The sequence below is a fragment of the Hippichthys cyanospilos genome, chromosome 13 (genome assembly GCF_059441005.1).
Source record: "Hippichthys cyanospilos isolate Australia breed blue-spotted pipefish chromosome 13, RoL_Hcya_1.0, whole genome shotgun sequence".
Classification (NCBI taxonomy): domain Eukaryota; kingdom Metazoa; phylum Chordata; class Actinopteri; order Syngnathiformes; family Syngnathidae; genus Hippichthys; species Hippichthys cyanospilos.
In genome coordinates, this window is record NC_142381.1 from 352,360 (window position 1) to 371,653 (window position 19,294).

The 19,294-nt window shown below is 54.7% G+C and overlaps 2 protein-coding genes across 7 annotated transcripts; both read left to right on the forward strand.

The window, feature by feature from the left end:
* The first annotated feature begins 270 nt into the window (after nucleotides 1-270).
* Nucleotides 271-2,144, forward strand: gm2a (ganglioside GM2 activator). 5 transcript variants are annotated; one of them, XM_088431193.1, is made up of 5 exons: nucleotides 271-574; nucleotides 660-812; nucleotides 1,169-1,351; nucleotides 1,709-1,787; nucleotides 1,879-2,144. In XM_088431193.1, exons 1-5 carry the CDS (start codon nucleotides 410-412, stop codon nucleotides 2,028-2,030), a joined length of 732 nt encoding a protein of 243 aa, XP_088287319.1. In that variant the 5' UTR covers nucleotides 271-409; the 3' UTR covers nucleotides 2,031-2,144. The 5 variants fall into 5 exon arrangements, with proteins under 5 accessions (XP_088287319.1, XP_088287320.1, XP_088287322.1 ...); XM_088431194.1 differs by having other exon boundaries at nucleotides 1,715-1,787; XM_088431195.1 differs by having other exon boundaries at nucleotides 277-508.
* A 2,723-nt stretch (nucleotides 2,145-4,867) lies between these two features.
* pcdh12 (protocadherin 12) lies at nucleotides 4,868-14,386 on the forward strand. 2 transcript variants are annotated; one of them, XM_088430575.1, is made up of 5 exons: nucleotides 4,868-7,953; nucleotides 10,200-10,294; nucleotides 10,449-10,582; nucleotides 12,226-12,381; nucleotides 12,696-14,386. In XM_088430575.1, the coding sequence occupies exons 1-5, from the start codon at nucleotides 5,152-5,154 to the stop codon at nucleotides 12,896-12,898; spliced, it is 3,390 nt and encodes a 1,129-aa protein (XP_088286701.1). In that variant the 5' UTR covers nucleotides 4,868-5,151; the 3' UTR covers nucleotides 12,899-14,386. The 2 variants fall into 2 exon arrangements, with proteins under 2 accessions (XP_088286701.1, XP_088286702.1); XM_088430576.1 differs by having other exon boundaries at nucleotides 10,203-10,294.
* Nucleotides 14,387-19,294: the final 4,908 nt, after the last annotated feature.

Here is a 19,294-nt window from a genome sequence, read left to right on the forward strand (position 1 = left end):
CGTATTCGTCGGGTTAGGGTTAAAGGGAAAGACCGAAAGACAATCGTGTTTTTCAGAGGGGAAACTTGTACTTTGTGACAACAGAAACAGAGATGGTGTTTTTGTTTGGACGCAAAAAAATATATAAATTATATTTAAAGAAACTGTAACGAAGCGAATATAACGCTATGGGTTTACGCAATTTAGATTTTGATTCTTTTCTGGCGAAAAGCAAAGAGAATCAATTTCGGGGCGTTTAAAGCCTTGGGACATCAGCCGTCACGTGATCGAGCGCGTGACTTGGGCTGCCCGATGACGTCACGCGCAGAAGCGAACTGGGATCCGAGTCGCTCGGACCGATCCGTTGACTTTTCCGGGCGCAGTTTTTCGTTTGCTCCTTTTTCGTTGTGTTCGTCGCGACGACGCAAACATGAGGAATGTTGTGACGTTGGCCGTCACGCTGAGCACGCTGGGAGTGGTAGTTTTGAGCGAAAGGCAGGGCGCCTGGAAGAGGGTCAACAACGTCAAAGTGAGCACCGGTCCAAATCCTATTCACCCGATGCGATCGTTTCTTCATCGGAGTCCCTCCCGACGAGTACCTTTTTGGCTTTCGATCTGTTCTTGTCGTTGCCGACGTCACTGGGCAATGTAGCGAATCACGTGATGTTTGCGTCTTTCAGGTTTCGGGCTTCGCGTGGAAGAACTGCGCGAAGCCGGACGCGGCGGCGGTGCTGAAGACCCTCAGCGTGTCTCCGGACCCCATCAGCATCCCGGGAGACCTGACCGCGTCCGCGTCCGGATCCACGTCCGTCGAGCTCCGCGCGCCTCTCGGGGTCAGTTCCGCACTTCCTCATTCATTGTCCCGCAGACCCGCAGAGCCAGATCGGTCCCCGTTCCGAGCGGCTGCGTGCGCAGTAAACGGATATCCTCGCGATAGGAAGACGCGCAAACGCGAGAAAGAATGCAAAGTTGCAGAGTTCGTTGCTTGCTTGCTGGAAACGCGTCCCGGAATGCTGCTATCGGCAAGAAAGCGGGACTGAGACGGGGAGCGACCACAAATAAATCAACTTTAGGTCAACTCGGCCGTGTCCGACCCGGAAGCGAGCCGGTTGATTGGCCTCACCGGCTTCCGCGGCCACTCCGAAGCGAAAAAAGCGTTGCCTGCAAGCGTTTTGCCGCCCGCGTCCAGGTGAACGTCACGCTGGAGAAGGAGGTGGCGGGCTTCTGGGTGAAGATCCCGTGCATGGAGCAGCTGGGAAGTTGTCACTACGCCGACGCCTGCGACATTTTGACCCGGCTCATCCCGCCGGGCCAAGACTGCCCGGAACCGCTGCACACCTACGGCCTGCCGTGCCGCTGCCCCTTCAAGGCCGTAAGTGGCTGCGCGCTCACCGAAACAGCAGCTCGCACTCTCGCTCCGCCCAAAAAAAACAAAAAACAAAATTGGCCAAGAGGAGTTACTCTTACTTTTTGGAGCCAAGGAACACCTTTTCACAAGAAAAAGAATGAATCCGTCATACTGTAGGTGTGGGGGTTTTTTTTTTCCATTTTTTCTATATTTTAAAATCGAAAATAAATACAATATATCAAACTAAAAGCTAGGGACAGCTTTCTGCGGAGTTGGCGATGTTCCGTTTGAATCTGGTGTTTTACATTTAGCCACCAGATGTCACTGTTTCTACCTTTTCCAAAGCCTCTCCGCGTCTGTCACTGACACTGCACTTTGTAGCCACAGGCGGCGCTGGTCAGCCAGACTGACGTGCGTCAGCCGCGCCGATCAGCGTCAGCCTTTCACCTCTTGTCTCAAAGTAGCGTGCCGCCACCTATTGGCCAAGAGTATTTACGACAGGATCGCACCGAGCGCGTCTCACGTCTCAAACTTGTGCGTCTTCTTTCAAGGGCTCGTACGCGCTGCCCGAGTCCGACTTCTTCCTGCCCTTCGTGGACGTTCCGTCGTGGCTGACCAACGGCGATTATCGCCTTCAGGGGGTGCTGGGGGGCGGCGGCCAGGAGCTGGGCTGCCTCAAGGTGGCGCTGTCCCTCCACTCTGAGTAGCCAGCGCATTTGAAGAAGGCTTCTTTCTTCGCTTGCCAGTTCATTCGACCGCATTTTTTGTACAGTTTTGTAATAAAGATGTCCATTAAAAGACGTTGGGATTTTTAAAAGTTGTATGTCCTTGTAAGACCTTCAAACAAACTAAAAAGTCGAAACGAAACGGCCGACTCCGCTAGAGGGCAGAAGATCCGAGCGTGTTTTTCCACATTGTTTTACGAGCGCCCCTCGCTACTAATACGTAAACGCATGCATACGCGTACGAAAGGGGCTTTTCTATCATAGCGGGGACGTCCCATTGATTTCCTAGCCCCGAACCTTAACCGTCGCGACAGATTGCCGAAGCAGGCCAAGCAGACCATCGCCTTCGCCTCATCCAATTCAAAGCAAGTCTTCACCCCCAAAAAGAGCTCTGAATTTGTGGCCTCCGCAAGTGCGGGAGGTCCCCCCGAAGACGGTAAAACCCCGCACCAAAAATCATGGCCCACGGAGGGAAAAGTGAGTGCTGACGTGTGTGTTGGCCTGCACAGGAAGGCTCACAATCGCAGGAAGCAAGAATGAAGGCCAAACACACTCGCACGAGCGCGCCTGCACGCACAACGGCATCTTCCAAAAACACACACGCAGCTCGGCTCTTGTAAAATCCCTTGAATGCACTTCTTTTCAATGAGGTTTTGCCAAGCCAACTCCATGCGCTGACGATTATTATCTCGAAAAATTGTCAAAGTATTCTTAACCTTGTATCCTTTTTTAACATTACCCAAAGAAGAAAAGCAATATCAATCGACGTTGGACAACCGTTAACTTCTGTTCACAGCGTTGATACAGGTAAGTCTAAAATTGAAAGAAATAACCCAAGTGCCGAAAAACGCCCCCCGCCCCCCACTACTTGAGAAGCATTGCTTTAACTTCGAAATGCCTCCTCGTTTCCCGGGCTTCACCTTTGACCCCCGGCCCTATGTTTGTTTGTTCGAGGAGAGCGGACCTGGCCGTCGGGCGGGGGACAGACAATATTACGTGCCTGGGGGAGGGGCTGAAAAGACCTCAGTTATGTGGTCAAAAATCTCGGGTGCATATATCATAGGCGCGTATGGGGCGCATGATGGAGATGCATATATCATAGGCGCTTATGGGGAGCCTGATGGAGAGCAAAGGCATATAGCAACGTAACCATGTTGGATTCCATTGAGACGCGTTAGCCGCTGTGCATGCGGGCTGCTCGCGTGTCAGCCAATCGGATTGGATTACCCGCCAAAACAAACACACACACACACCCAAGATCCCGACACCGCATATCACTCTGGAGCGGGGGTCCCCAAACCATTTCATTCCTCTTCCCAACTCCGTTTGGAACAAAAAGTGCGACAATCGCAGAGGTGTCTGAAGGCGAACGCCTTTTTAGTATTTGTTCTGTTTGTTTAGGATTTTATCTGGGATCTTGACTGGGTAAAAAATGCTTATAAAAAACAATATTAATGCCACGCTTAAGCAAATATGAATACCCTTTTCTGGGATCTGGAAATCAGACACGGAAAAAGAATTGTCATTTTTTTATATACCTTAGGAAATGATCTCGCGGGCCGGCTCAAACCCCTCGAGGAGCCAGAAGCGAGTGCATCTTTTGCTTTATGTCAGATTTGGTTCGATATTAACGCTGTCCGAAATAGTACAAGCGCAACATCGGTTTCAAGTTTTTCATTTCTTGAAAGAGTTCAGCTCATTGTTATGCTTTACCCGACAAAATAATCTCGCAGGCGGGATTAAACCCATCCGGGGGCCACGGCCGGCCCACGGGCCGTACGTTTGACACCGCCGCTCTACTCACTGACAGACGTAATCCTGTAAAACAAATTTAGGATTCGTGTCGGCCATTTCTGGCAAAGGGAGAAAGAATGCAAGTGTGTTGTGTCTGCGAGGTAAGAAAGCAGGATGTCCCTCCCGCATGCGGCCTTCGCCGCCGCCCCGCCGCTTCCTTCACGGGAAGAGAGAGGAAAAAGCCGGAGGAGGCCGTCAAAGAGGGCTGATGATGAGGAGGGAAGCCGAGGGCTCGGGGGTCAGCGCGGCAAAAAAACAAAACAAACAAAAACAAACAAAGGTGAAGGAGCTGAGCGGCCGTCGACGCGTGCAAATGTGCAAAACTCTGAATACAATGACGTGATGGCCGGTGGAACCGCGCCGTACATTTCTGAAATTGAAACGGGAGGCCTTTCGCACCGCGGGAGTCCGGCTCGAGCCACTCGGCCAAGGCCCGCAAATGTGAAGGCGACCGAATCTCCAGTACGATCGCCACACGACCGTTTCCTTTGAGTAAAATTGGTCGAAAAGGGCCAATGCTTTCCCCCAAATTGTCAAATTTGGAGACTTCTTTCAAATCTGCTCTTTTAGCCAGAAAACCAAAGTCCTGCTCAGCATCTTCTGCTTGTTGACAAACAGGCCCACGTTCACTCACATGACATTTGCGGGGAACGCGGGAATGCGTCCTTTGCCGCTTTTTCCATTTTTGTTTCAGCGCCGCCGCCACAGGCCGCAAGCGACAAGTCCACAACAAGAGAATGCGACAAAAGCGCCACTCGACGCCAAATTTCAAGCGTCCGCCCAAAACCGCCTGGGCCCCGCGTCCAAAACTTCGGGACCGGTCCTCAGGTCGGGACGGTGTCGGGTTTCCTCCGGGCGGGGGAGGCCCGTCCTCCCGTCCTCCCGCCCGCCCGCCCGCCCGCGCGTCTGGGAATGGTTTGCGCGGCGCCCTCCCCGCCCGCCCTCCCATTGGCCGAGCCCGCCGGCACTCGGCCGCTCGCTCGCAAACTTCCTCAGTGGCAGAGAAAAGTTTCCAGCGGCGAGGAGGATGATGAAGCGCGCTGGCGGGAGCGCCTGCCGCGACGACAAAACGGGAAGGAGCGCCGGTAGACAACAACTCTTTGGGTTTCGCGAGGGAAAAACAAATCTATTCCACTCGGAGCTCCTTTAAGATGATATTACCAGAAATTGGACCTGGACGGAAACCGAGCCTGCGCCCCCCCGAAACTGTCGACTCGCATTCGAACAACTAAAGGTCGGATCGCCGCGCTTCTTCCCTTTCGCATTTTTTCGCCGGGCGCGGATTCGTCGGCGGAAAACCGGGTCATGCTTCTCCTTCATCTCCTCCTGCTCGTCAACGCGGGCTGGAGAGCCGGCCGCTCCGAGCCGTCGCCCGTCACCGTCCGATACCGCGTCCGGGAGGAGCAACCTGCGGGAACTCGGGTCGGCCGGCTGGCGGACGACCTCCGGGAAAGGGAGCGGGCCGGTCCTCTGGAGAACTTCCAGGTGGTGGAGCACGGGCGGGCCCTTCCCTTCGCCGTTAACGCCGGAGACGGCGAGGTCTCCACCCAGGGTCGCTTGGACCGGGAGGAGCTGTGTCGCGGCGCGGGCGAGTGCCAGGTGGCCTTTAGCGTCCTGTACAGGAAGAGCGGGGCGGTGCACTGCCTGCGGGTTCACGTGGAGGTGATGGACCTGAACGACCACAGTCCCAGCTTCAGCGGCCCCGTCCAGGAGGTGGAGATCTCAGAGACGGCCGGCTTACGGATGCGCATCCCTCTGGAACGCGCGGCGGATCCGGACGCTGGAGCCAACGGACTTCAGACCTACTCCTTGTCGGCCAACCGGCATTTTGCGCTGGACGTGACTCCTGCTCCGGGTGGGAGCAAACAGCCGGAGCTGGTGGTGATCAAAGAACTGGATCGGGAGGTTCAAGGGTCCTTCGAGCTCACCCTGGTGGCGTGGGACAAAGGAAACCCCCCCAGGTCCGGGAGTGCTTTGATCCGGGTGAATATTCTAGACTCCAACGATAACAGTCCCACTTTTGAAGACGGCGCCCCCGCGCTGGAGATACCCGAGGACACGGAACGCGGGACGACCATCATCCAACTCAGAGCCACGGACCCCGACCAGGGCGCCAACGGGGAGGTGGAGTACTCGCTGAGTAAGCACTCGCATCCCGACGTGCAGAGGCTCTTCTTTGTGGATCCGCGGAGCGGAGCCGTGAGCGTCAGGGCCCCTCTGGACTACGAGGCCCAGACTTCTCACGAAGTGGTGGTCCAGGCCCGCGACCGCGGGCCCAACTCCATTCCCGCACACTGCAAGCTCCACGTCAAGCTCGTTGACATCAACGACAACGCCCCGAGGATCCACGTGACCTGGACCCATCCCGGCTCGCCGGCCGCGACGGTTCCGGAGGGGGCGCCGGTAGACACTTTCCTCGCCTTGGTGATGGTTTCGGACGCCGACTCGGGAGAGAACGGGAGAGCGCGGGCCGTCATGCCGCACGGTTCCGGCCCCTTCCGTATTAAACAGCTCCACGGCGACAACTACATGGTCGTAACGGCCGACGTCTTGGATCGAGAGAAGGTGACGGACTATAACGTCACGCTGATGGCGCGGGATAACGGAGATCCGCCGCTGTCCTGCGTGAAACACCTGCCCGTCCGAGTTCTGGACGAGAACGACAACGCGCCCGTCTTTTCCTCGGTCATCTACAAGGCCTCCTTCAAGGAGAACAACGCGGCAGGCTACCGCGCCCTCAAGGTCCAAGCGCACGATGCGGACTTGGGGCTCAGTGGCAGAGTTCTGTACCGCCTTCCCAACTCGAGCGACGCAAAGACTCCTGCGCGGCCTTTCTCCATCCACGCAACCAGCGGCGCGGTCAACGTTCTGCGGCCTCTGGACTACGAGGAGCACCGTTCATATTTCTTCCTGGTGGAGGCCGCGGACCAGGGCCACCCTCCTCTTAGGAGCACGGCCACGGTGCAAATCGACATCCAGGATGTGAACGACAACCGCCCCGTCATCAAGGAGCCCCGACCCGAACGGGGAGTGGCTCGCCTCAGTGTTCCCGTCGACGCGGATCGCGGGGAGATCGCGGCGGAGCTGGACGGCCGCAGTCCCGAAGGATCGGCCGCCGCGCCCGCCGAGTACTCCGATCCCGAGGGATCCGACGGGTTTTTTGCCTCCGCCATAATTGCAGAAGACGCGGACTCGGGACTGAACGGGCGACTCCAGTACTTCATCACCGGCGGCAATCCCGACGGACTCTTCCGGTTAAACCGGGACACGGGCCGACTTTTTGTCAACGCCAGCAACGCAACCCGGCTAATCGGGAAAACGGTGAGGGTGGACGTTTCCGTCTCCGACATGGGGACGCCCAGCTTGGCCGCCGAGGCCGCGCTGGAGGTGACCTTCGTCAACCTGAAGGACCGCTTGAAGAACTCGGCGGCCGGGAACCGGGGCCGGCTCAGCTTCGCCGTCATGCTGGCCATCTGCTTGGGGGCCACGTGCCTTCTGCTGCTTCTCGCCGTCGCCTCCGTCACCTCCTTCTGCAGACCCGACAAAAGGGACCGGCGGGCCTACAACTGCAGGCGGGCCGAGTCCGCGTACACCCGCCACCCGCGCCGCCCGCAGAAGAACATCAGGAAGTCGGACATCCAGCTGATTCCCGTCATGGGACGGCGCAAAGAGGGGACCGCGCCGGACGAGGGCGCCGAGACGGAGGTGGCTCCGTCACGCGACCGCCGCTCGGAAAAACTCTTTGAGTCGACGCCGCCGATGACGGGTTTGAGCTTCTGCTCCCCGGCGCGCCCGGAGGCTGACGTCGCGCACGGCAGAACGCTCCGGAAACCCGGAAGCATCCGACTGGACGCCGCCTCGCCCCCGACGCCGGCCGCCTCCTACCGTGAGGCCGGAAAGCCGTCGGCGGCGTCTCCTTCCGGCTCCCGTTCCGGCACGCTCGGGCGGGAGACGGCGGCCGCGCCCGGGAGGCCCGAGACCTCGGAGGAGGAGACCCGCGGCTCCGGCGAGGCCGAACGGCGGCGGGCGCTGCGCAGCCTGGTGCGGCTGTCCGTGGCGGCCTTGGCCGACTCCGTCCAGCTCTCGTCCGCCTCCCCGGAAGTGCAGGTGAGTCCTTTTCCGTCCTTTTCGTCACGAGGCCCGACGGCCCGAAGCGGACGCCGCTCGGGGCCCTTTCCTTACACCGGATGTGTGTGTTGCGTGTCCATCGATGAATACGGAGTCGATCTCCGTGTTCTACGCGAAATACACATTTCATGAGCGAATCCAAAAGAGATGGAACATATCCATTGCTTTTCTAGAGCCGCTTCTCCCCGCAAGTCCAGCCCCCTCCGCTCGCCGGGACATTTTGCCCGGTTTTGTCAAAGCGGGGCCGCGGTGTTACCTTACACACGCATGCACGCGCGCGTCCACAAGATTGCGCACTGATATGGATCTTGAGTTGAAAGCGCCGCGCGTCTCTGGAGGCCGATGACACTGACGAATGACACACCGGAGCATGAATACACTTTTGCTTTTGGCTCATCACTCAAGCAACACTCACACGCACACACGGTGCATTTTTTTCCAGGCTCCTGTTTGATGACTTTCTCAGAGTTCGGCGCTGGTGCGTGCGTGCGTGCGTGCGCAACTCCCAATTCTCTAACGGGCCTCGCTTCAGATTCATTTCAAAGCCCGCGGGGGAGGGCAAGAGAGGCGGGCGACGGGGGGCCGCCAGTTAATTAGCGGCAAGCTAACTGTAAGCACATGTCGGGGGATCCTAAGCCATCACACGTCACGCGGCCGAGGCGGGCGAGCACTGTCCGAGCAGCGCGCGAACACGGACGCCATCAAAAACCGCTGGCGCATAATATCCGTACGCGCCGGCGCCTCCGCTTGCGAACGCCTCTCGTTACGAAAAATCGGCCTTACGAAACGCCTCGGCTGCCAAATATTGTTTGTGGTGACCAGAGAAAATGGAAGGTACGAAAGGCCACGGTGTTGCACGGATGCATTTTGGAGGGGCTTGGGACGCATTAGTTCCATGTAAAAAGCGTCTCTACTTGTGAAAGATTCACCGGAGGAAACCACTTCGGGAACCAAATCATTTCAAAAGTACAAGTACCACTGTAATCCTGCGTGAACAAGGATGGACTCTGACGTCGGTTGGGTTTGCTCACTTCTTTTATCGGACCCCGACGTCGGTTGGGTTCGCTCACTTCTTTTATTGCAAATAATGCCGTAACGAGGTCAGCTAAGACGACCTCTTAGCTGGGGCCGTCGCGGAGTCGGGCATCAGGAAAAGGAAGGCGTCAGCGCTTTCTACCCGACACGCATGGCTCCTCGGCCGCCCTCCTGGCCCGTTTGGCAGCAGGAGCGTTTGGGGCGCCGCCCCCACTCGGAGAGGAAGCGCACGCGCATTTCAGCGTTCGTCCTGGAAGGAAGGCAGCCAGAAAAGAAGAATAGAGGGTTTTTTTCTCATGTGAAGGTCGCTTCCTGCAGAACGCACGTGCGAAAACAAGTCCGACATACGTCTGCGCACATGCGCTCACGTTGACAGATTAACCTTCACTGGCGTGTGTGCGTGTGCGTGCGTGCGTGCGTGCGTGCGTGTGTGAGATGGACATCAGCAGCTGCTGCCTCTCCCACTGTCATGGGCCGCTTACTTGCTTTTATTTGATTGCGCTTTTCACTCAGCTCCGACTCAAGATGGGGTTGGTTCGCGCCCGCTTATGCGCCGTGTCTTACATGTCAGCGGAAAAAGACTGCTTTGGATGCAGTCATTTTTTTCATATGGGGACCCTCCTGCGTGCCTTTTCAAGCCTTCTCTCTCAAACGCACTTGATTCAAGTGGTTCACGGATGGATCATTTTCAAGCTTCTGCCATTAAGTCAACCGTTCGAATCAGGTGCGTTGCGGAGACAAACGCGGGAAGCGTGCGGGATAGCGGCCCTCGAGGACTGGACTTTGACCGCCGCGTAGAAGATCAATGAACGTATTCGAGTTTGGAAGTACTTTTAGCAAAACCGCTCGGTACGTTTTCCTCAGGAATTCCAAAAGGTCCCGTCGGTGGCGTCAAATCCTCGCTTTTACCTGTCAGAGGAACTGCACGGAACACGTCATTTTGCAAAGGGGTTGCCGGAGCGGGATTTAGCACTAATCTTCCATTCCCATTCCGGCGAAAAGCAGGAATCGGCCCCGGAGGCCCCGTCGGGCCTTCCGCGCGCCACCGTCCGTGTGCATCGCGCGACCGGATGGGCTCAAACGCGCGGCGCCCAGTAAGGAGGAGGAAAATACGCCGCCTGTCGTTGCGCACGAGAAAAGCGGGCGTGTCCCGTTGCCCCCGACCAAGCGGAACGCTGTTTTTTGTGCAGCAGATTTCTCAGCTGCTGTCGCTCCTCCGCCAAGGTCGGCTGCGGCCTCGGACCAACTTCCGCGGAAACAAATACGCTCACCGAGCCGCCGGAAGGTGAGTCCGCATCCTCTCTCGCCTCCTTCTTCGGCTTCGCCCGCCCCCGAACCCCCCGGAAAAAACGCGCTATTTTGCGCGCGCCGCAGAAGCGCAAACGAAAGGAGGGCGAAAAGAAAGGAGGTCCGATTTGATGGCCCGGGTTTGTGCGCAGGTACGCCGGTCAGGACTGCTCCGACTGGCAGAGCACCAAGGACAGCGGGCGCGGCGAGAGCGAGGCGGGCGACGCGGACTGGGAGGCGGATCCCCGACTTGAAGAGGGGCCGCGGCACCTGCCGGATCCCTCCGGTACGCGCTTTTCCTCCCGACTCTCTCGGTACCGAGCGGTATGGGACGCGGCGCTCCCGTCGGACGCTCGCGCTTCACCGCTGCGCTGCCGGGCTTGGCTTTGGGCTTGGCTTTGGGCTTGGCTTCGGGCTCAGGCTTCGGTCTGGGCTTAGCTCTGGGTTTGGGTTTTCTAAATGGCCCCCACAAGGGCAAGCCAAAGGCACCTGGATTTTGGTGCCTACTACGTAAAAGAACCATACACATTGGGAAGGGTCTTGACTTTGCGTGATTATTCCGCTGTTCCTTCCAACTTCTTTTGGATGGTGCGCTCCAAAGTGTGTTTGTGGGTCATTGCCACGCACTTCCTGCTATTGTGGTGCGTTGTGTGGCGCGGGGCCCCTCCGGGAGGGACTTACCGCCAAAAGCAGCAGCCCTCTACTCAAACGCCACATGCGTGCGTGGGGGTGTAATACACACCTGTGACACATACCGTGTGTGTGCGTGCCGAATCCTTTCATGCGGCTGCCAACATTCTGATGCTCCTTTTTTTTTTGTTTTGGGGCCCTTTGATCTTTTTTTTTTTTCTTCTTCTTTCCGCGGGGTGGAGATTTGCTTACACTTGAAGAAGAGGAGACACCCGGACGTGCAATAATCATCTAATCCATGCTTGAGCTGTGGATGGCAAACTAGCCCCCCCCCCCCCCCCCCCCCCCCCCACACACACACACACACACACACACACACACACACAAAAAGAAGGTAAATCGAAGGAGGTGGGGGGGGGGGGGGGCAGTGACTACAAAATGTAATATGAACAGCGGCCAGAGGCGGTGCCAAAAACAAAGAGCGAGCCAACCAAATGTTACAAGCTTTGAAATTCTGCCATCAAGTTCAACATCAAATCGTGTAAAACACAAAACAAAAACAAGTTATCGCATTAGGGCTCAAGCACAAAAAACAACCCTAAAAAAAAATCGGGTCGCATTTCCATTAAAGTTTGCTTTATTGCTAGATTTGGACGGGCACACATTTCAGATGCAGAACTTTGCTTTTACTTTGTGCTTGTCCGTAGCTGAGATTTTTGGAGGATTTCAACTTCTCCAACAGAGACGGGAAAGAAGGGGCTCAACTGAGTGGGCGCCACATCCCTAACCACCGCTCGTGTGCGCGTGTGTGTGCGAGTGCACTAATGGCTTGCACGTGCTTGTTCCGGAACAAAAGGAGGCAAATTCTGCAAGCGGATTTCTTCTTCGCGTCTCCTTTGCTCGTCATCATTCAAGACTTCCAAAGTAATCGGATTTGACTTGGATTTTGTTGGACACAACAAAAACAACCTCAAGCGGCCGTGTCAAACCTATGGCCCGCGGGCCACTTCTGGCCCACGGCGGAGTTGAATCTGGCCCGCGAGATGATTTTGCAAAGTATAAAAACGAGCTGATGTTTTTTAATAGATGAAAAACTTGAACTATTCTATGATGAATAATCATGCTAATGTGGTTTTTTTTTTATTCATAGTGATGTTTTGCTTCCTTATTTTGGACATGATTAAAATAGAACAAAGTTTTAAAGTTGTTTTAAAGTCGTACCCTACACCCCTAGCAGCAGCGTCAACGGTACAAAAGCCCGGACGAGATGGCGCTAAGATGTCCCGCGTGTGCTTTCAGACGAGATCGGCGACCCGGCGTGGATGGCGCGTCTGTCCGTGGCCCTGGCGGGAGATTACCGAGACAACGTCTTCGTGCCCGAGCGGCCGGCGTCCCCCGACGCGGAGCCGAGGCCGCGCCGCGCCGCCGACTCCTCGTCCTCCTTCTCCACTTTCGGTAAGCTCTCGCACTCGGCCGCGCGTGTCCGAAAAGTCCGACAAAAATACGCACGTTTCGGATCGGAGCCACACAAAAAGACTCGGGGAAAAGACGCGCGGCATGTCGGCCATTTTGGATCGAACACACAAACAGAGGCGTCATTCTTTTTCATTCCGATTGCCCAAACATATAGTAAATCCCGCCCCGGCACTGACAGCGCGCCATCGAATTTGGCGCTCAAAAAAAAAAGAACATTTTTCTTTGCCGCAGCCACCTCTGAACCGTTTTGACAGTTTGATGAGGAAAAGGTGCTCTCTTGATACCCCCGTCAGGGAAAAGCCCAGACGAGGACGGCCCACCGGGCGGGGCCCTGCTGTCGGAGGTCAGCGCGCTCTTCGAGATGCTGATGACGCAGAAGGCCGACGCCCACCCGGAGCCTCCGCCCCACGCGCTCCGCCGGCCGTCTTGGGCGCGCCGCCGCTCGCCGGAAGCGGAGCCGGCCCCGGCCGGCGCCCCGCGGCCCGGACGCTTTTAGCGCCGGGGAAGGGCGCGGCGTCATCTCGCCGTTTGTTTTCCTTCACCGTCGTCAACCGGACCTTTTGACCTTTTTTGGTTTGGCTCGGATGGCGGCGGACGGAGCCGCAGACGACTTTACCGCGGCGTCGTTCAAACGACTCGATTCCAAAAACGAAGACGCGACGCGAAACGCCGAGAGGAAGATTTGCATGGCCGATCCCGCCACAGCTGACCGCAGCCGCTCACCAATAGGCCACTGGCTCAACCTTGCCAAGGTGACTTCCTACTTTCATCGTGGGCAAACTTTGCTCTCCTCGAGCAGCGACCCAAACAAAGATGCTCATGGAAAAAAACTAAACCAAAAAAAAACATTCCGGGAGCTCTAAATTGGTTAAATGATGTGCTTTGAATGAAATAATAATCAAATCAAATTAAAAACAGATGACAAATATTTAAAATTAAAGTAACAACTATTAACTAAGAATACATGATAAAAGTCAAATACATGAAAAATAAAATAAAATGCACAACTGAAACAAGCGCGTTTGACAAAATTGCTCGCCAGCGATACCTTTTTAAATATTTACTATACACTTTTACTCACAAAATTAGTTGATCCAGACGTCATTTCGCAAGGCGAATCTCTAACCCTAACCCTAAGTAGAGCCACTTTTTCTGTTCCAATCCCCCCAAAACGCTCCCAAAGCCTTTAAACCAATATCATTCCATTGTAAAAATGCAACGCGAACTATTTAATGTCGCCATTTGTATCTTGCTTCTCGCCCAGGCGTTTCATAAGCTGAATTTTTTGCAATAAGAGCTATCACTGTATTTTTGATAGGTTACGCATATTTGATAACAAAAACGATCCTTTTCATTTGTTTCATTTCACAACCATAGTAAACCTTCAACAGAATCGAATCAACCCCCCAGCACAAATACTGCATTGTAAAGTGCAAAGTTCCGAGGGAAGACTCGTCCGTTTTGGGCGTTGACGTTTTGTCTTCGAAAGTTCGATTTGAGAGCTTGGACGGTTGTGGAAAAGCTGAAACGTGACATTCGGGGCACGTTCGAGTGCTTTCGTGTCAAGCGTTGATTGCACTGACAATTCAAGCAGCCTTGCTACTGAAATCCCACTTTTCTAGTGAGTGGACACCGAATCACATTTTGATTATATATTCAAAAAAAGGAAGAAGACGGAGACTATTTTTTGCCCTTGCAGACAGCCGAATTGTCACGAGAGCGGGGCCGAGTGGAAACAACGAAGAGGCGGAAACAGGAAGTGTGAGAAAGGAAGTAGCTTTAATGGCACAAAAAAAAGGGAAGCCCGTCGCTGCCAGACAGTTTGGGGGTTTTTTTGGACTCGTCAAGTGGGATGAGGAGGACACTTTGAAATGTTACAACCTATTTTTGGTGGAAGGAAAAGCATTCGGCACATACTCTTGATTCCTTATTGCATGCTTGTAGTTTTCTTCACAATAAAGTGACGCCAATGTTTAAACCCTGACACGGGTAGTGCGCCAGTGCCCTCTATCGGTCACGAGGCACCGTTGCAATACACACGCACGCAAACTCAGTTTCTGATCTTTCACATTTTACGAGATCGGCATCTTTTGACCTTCGACTTGCGGCAATTTTCATTTTTATGATTTTTTTGGCAGTTGTATAGCGAATTAAGGACCCGAACAGAAAGTCACTTCAGAGAGCTGTCAACAGACGAAATAAATAAATAAAATAGACGACATTATCAAGACACTTTTGTGAGTGACAATGATGACACTGCGGTGTAGAAAATGACGCCCCCCCCCAAAAAAAACCCGACAACAACCACATCCACAATGACAAGACAATATTAAAGACCATCCCCATAGGCAACTGACAAGTACGACCACTGCCATAACAATAAAAACAATATGAAAAATCACCCCAAAACGTCAACAATAAGTGTAAATTGAAAGATACAGACAAAAAAGAACAACCACAATGACAAAGTTAACCAACACTGATAAAAAGAAAGCTACAGGAATGAAGCCATGTGCAAACAAATGGTAGCTAGCGAAACAAAAACAACATCCACGACGACAAAAAAAGTCAAGCACAAAAGGCAATAAAATGAAATGACAATGTTGACGTCAGAATGTCCAATGACAAAAAGAAAACTACAAAATTTGACGGTGCTATGAGTGTTTGAAAATCAGCCCAAGTTGGGTGATAATGAGGGTTAGTGAAAAATCCCCATACAGAGCGACAGACAGGCAGCCAGACAGCCGGCCAGCCAGACAGACAGCCAGACAGCCAGCCAGACAGACAGACAGACAGACAGACAGAGCGACGGACAGCCAGACTGCCAGGGGTTACGAGAGCACAAATTGTCATTAACATGGCAGCGAGCGGCCTATTGAAGTCGAGAGCGCGCCGGCTGGAGAAAAGCAAATATTAGCCAACCGCTAAAAGCGGGACAGCAACAGGTGTTTCATTTTCTTGCCGCTGTCCGGCCACGATGAAAGATTACAAGCGTAGCGCACAGCAGTTTGCAAATCGAGTACTGCTAAGTTGCAATGAAAAGGTCACGGCCACGACACTTCAAGTAGCCACCAAAACAACTCCAGTGGCAAAAACATCGAGGAAAGAAGATGATGCCGATGACATCGGCAAAGACTGACAGGCAAACGAAAGAACGCGTGAAATGGAATAATAACAGCCCGTGTTGGCCGAGTGCAACTTTAAAACTCTGAATTCCAAAGTCACGAGTTCCATTCTAATTTCACCTGTATTTGAAATGTAAGGCAGTACACCGCTGTTGCATCACTCTCACCGACATACGTGCAAATATCGGATTTGCCAATCTAAATGGAGCCCGTTCCGCCTGGAATGACCGCAAACGCGACGACGAAATATTATTGCTCCCGCGAAGCCTCGGTCGCCGGATAAGTCAAATAAAACCAACTTGTCTGCATGGCAACGATACAGCGGCGCCTCCTCTAGGCGGACCGATGAACTGCATTCATTTGATCAATAATAATGATGATTTGAAGGGTTTCGGAGCGATTTGGGGGGGGGGGGGGGGGGGGGGGGGGCTATGTATCATAATGCATTATAACGCGCCTTACTGTCATTTGCAGCGAGTAACGTATGACTAGTTTGTGTGTGTGTAACGCCTTGCACTACCACGTTACGGCAAAAGCTCACGCGTTTCGGCAATTGCAACGCATCACGCCCAACACTAATCTCTCGCGAGAACAGTGGCTCGTAAACCTCAACACCTGCCATTCGCTACGAATGACGAAACTCTAAAGAATATCTAATGAGGAGAAAAGAAAATCTAAAGAGGGACAGCTACACGAACACGAACGACACAGAGCGAGGACAACAAGAGAAAAAGGAAACCATACAAACGGCGAGCTTAAAATGTGGAGAACAATCGGCCGATTCTTGGATCGCAGGAGCGACCCGAAACGAGATTCAGTCGGCGTTGATGCAAACGCGGCCAGCGGAGGGCAGCATCCGCCCGCAGAAAAACTCGCCCGACTCGGGGCTCCCGCCCCAAATGATGAGAGATGGCCAAGGCCGGGCGAGCAAAGGGAAGACGAATGATGGGATGCGCACACCTCCTTCACATTGGAAAGTTGAGCGATCTCGGGCCAAATAAATCAACATTTGGAGGCTTTCGCACGGGCAAAATTGCCTTTATCGCGAGGGACTCTCCTACTTAGTATTTGTGGTGCAGCTGTGAAATTCCCTGAACATTGGGCTCACCGGAACTTTGTTAGGCGCGCTAGGGCCACGAAACATGGAGGAAGGCTGCCGTTTTTGCTGTCAAGTCACCAACGTCAGCCTAAACAGGACTTTCAAAAGAAAGTCTGGCCCCAAACACTTTGATTTCGCAACTGGATTTCAGCCACCGCCGGGCTCAAGGGGGACGGGGGACACGCGATGCAGCGAGGCGGGTGCAAACTCACACAAGATTTCATTTCGTCGCAAACATGAAAATGAGCAAAACGAGGAACTCGTAGGACAAAAAAATAAAGCCAAGGTCAGCAAAGTCCAAATCGGGCCAATCGACCCGGGACGTTCGCGTGCCTTTCAAAGACTTTAATGATCGGCCTGGTCCGGACCCCCGTCGCGCAAAAGTCTTCAAAAGTCATAATACTCCAATGAGGCGCGCGTGAACAAGGACGGACCCGGACCTCGGTTCGGTCCGCTTGCTTCTTTTATTGCAGAGAATGCCGTAACAAGCTCACAGGGCACCGGCTGAATTTAGCGTTTAAAGTTCGCGCCCATACTTTTGCGCTTCCTTTTTGGAGTTTCTTATATTTGGGGGATTGGCTTTCACCTTTCACAAGTCTTTCAGGAATGTCGATTGGCAAAGTTTACCGTGGAGCTTTCCACATAATCCACAGCTATTCACGAAACGTCGACGTTTGCGACTGCGGCCGCCGTGGATTCGTCGGTGAATTTCCGGAGTCCTTTGCGGCATTACGTTTTTTGCCTCGTCACCTATATCTGGTGCTTTCTTTGCATTGCGTCGCGGCGGCGGCGTCTGAGTCGTTTTCTTTGAGCTAAAGGCGCAAAGGCGTCCTGGCTTTATCGCCTTCACGCCGTGCCGCCATCTTTATTTGCGTCGGCCCGCTTCGTTTGGCGTTCCCTTCTTCGCGCCGCCGTCTCGGCGTGCCGGCCTGGTCTCGGCGTGCCGGCCTGGTCTCGGCGTGCCGGCCTGGTCTCGGCGTGCCGGCCTGGTCTCGTCCGACCCCGTTTGCCGGGCTAACGAGAGGAAAAGGCGCCCGGCGGGCCGCGGGCGCTTGAAAGGTTGGGCCGCTCCTAGCAAAGCGTGACGCCCGGTCACGCCTAAATGCCAGCCGTCGATCACGCCGCCGGCCGGCGGAGGGACGTGCCGATCGCCCTTGGGCTGATGCAAAACAGCCACGCGGGCGCCATGATTAATATACCTAAATGTCGATATCGGATTGAGGTGAAAAGCGCCGCCGCCGGCCCAGCGACGTAGTGGCGGCCGTAGCAAGTGACGCAATCCGCGAATCGCAATACCGCGGTCGCTTTCCACTTTATGGCTTTTCGAAGGCCTTATTTTTACGATATTTTTTGTTAAACCCCCGGAGGCTAAAAAAAGGCAGGTATCGTCAAAAGATGTCGGGAGGTCCGGGGGTCAGGGACCGGCCCGTTTGGAGGCTCGAGCGCTTGCCTTCACGTGCAGGGGGCCCGGGCTGAACCGGACGGGATTAGCCGAGCCCCGGCGAGCTTCGAGGGGTTGGGGACGTGCTTTTGAATTCCGGTTTGGCGGGCGGGACTGCGCCTCCCGGGGATGGACGGCACCGCGTCGGGTTCTTCGGCTCCGGCGTCTTCCGGAAAGCGGTCGGCGGTCTGGTCGATCCCGGAGCGACGAGGAAGGAACGCCAAGCGGGCGCGGAAGGCGCCGAGGTGTTCTCCGGCGCCGAGGCGTTCTCCGAGGTGCGCAAACAGCCCGCGGCTGCGCGGCGTTGACATTTGGCGGCGAGCGCGATTTCAACGCGGCTGTTTGTTTTGCTCCGAAGTCGGCCGGGCAGCCGAGCGGAAAATGACATTTTAAAAAGCGCCTGACGCTTCTGCCCGATGGCGTGGCCTTTTACGCCGCGTCCTCGCAAATGGGAGCGAAATCGACAATTACCAGACGACTGTACGCCGTGCGCAGAAACAAACATTCGGACGCTTTATTTTTCCTTCCATCGGCTTGCGAGGAAGCGAAGAGGCGCGGACGCTTCGTCAAAGGTAGCGCTTCTCTTAGCGGCGCTAGCTAATTCATCAGCCCATTGAAATGATCAAAAGGATATTACGCGGGGCCGCCACGGACAAGGGGTAATGCGGCGCCTCCTGCTGCCCGTCACGAAAAATGCCGGAAATCTTCGGCGTTGCCCCTTTAAGATCGAAGCTATCGGCGCGGCGTTCGTCCCGCCTTTAATTTGCCCTTTTTTTTCTTTCTTTCCGCATGGGCGACACCAACCACCCGCAGAGGAAGTGACTTTGCCCGGTAGCTCGTCACAATTGGCATATTCAACCGAAGGCTCGTTTCCACCAATCCAAACATGCATATGCCCAGGCCGTAGCTCGCCAGCACGTCCACGTCTCGTCCAAGGGCGTGCCGCTTTACGTGTTGCCACTGCGGGAAATCAAATGGTATTCGCCGGGTCTGGCTTGTTTGCTCTTGTCAACAAGGAAGGAAAGCAAATATTTTTGGGGCACATTATCGTCGGTCACAGATTCGTGCCGCCGTCCCGATAGAAAAAGAAAGGCGAGCGAAGCGGAGAGGCAAACCGCAGTGGACGGGTGCCACGGACGACGGCGTATCCCTCCAAAACCACGGACTGTGACGATAAAGTCAGGGGAGAAAGTATTATGTTGGTATCAAGCCACCTGCGTTTGGGAA

Bases quoted from the DNA above. Each gene is read 5' to 3' on its own strand.
- pcdh12 (XM_088430575.1), top strand. From the start codon at position 5,152: ATGCTTCTCCTTCATCTCCTCCTGCTCGTCAACGCGGGCTGGAGAGCC. The intron at 10,295-10,448 runs GTGAGTCCGCAT...GTTTGTGCGCAG, and splicing joins GCTCACCGAGCCGCCGGAAG to GTACGCCGGTCAGGACTGCT. The intron at 10,583-12,225 runs GTACGCGCTTTT...GTGTGCTTTCAG, and splicing joins GCACCTGCCGGATCCCTCCG to ACGAGATCGGCGACCCGGCG.
- gm2a (XM_088431193.1), top strand. From the start codon at position 410: ATGAGGAATGTTGTGACGTTGGCCGTCACGCTGAGCACGCTGGGAGTG. The intron at 813-1,168 runs GTCAGTTCCGCA...GCCCGCGTCCAG, and splicing joins AGCTCCGCGCGCCTCTCGGG to GTGAACGTCACGCTGGAGAA. The intron at 1,788-1,878 runs GTAGCGTGCCGC...TCTTCTTTCAAG, and splicing joins CTTTCACCTCTTGTCTCAAA to GGCTCGTACGCGCTGCCCGA.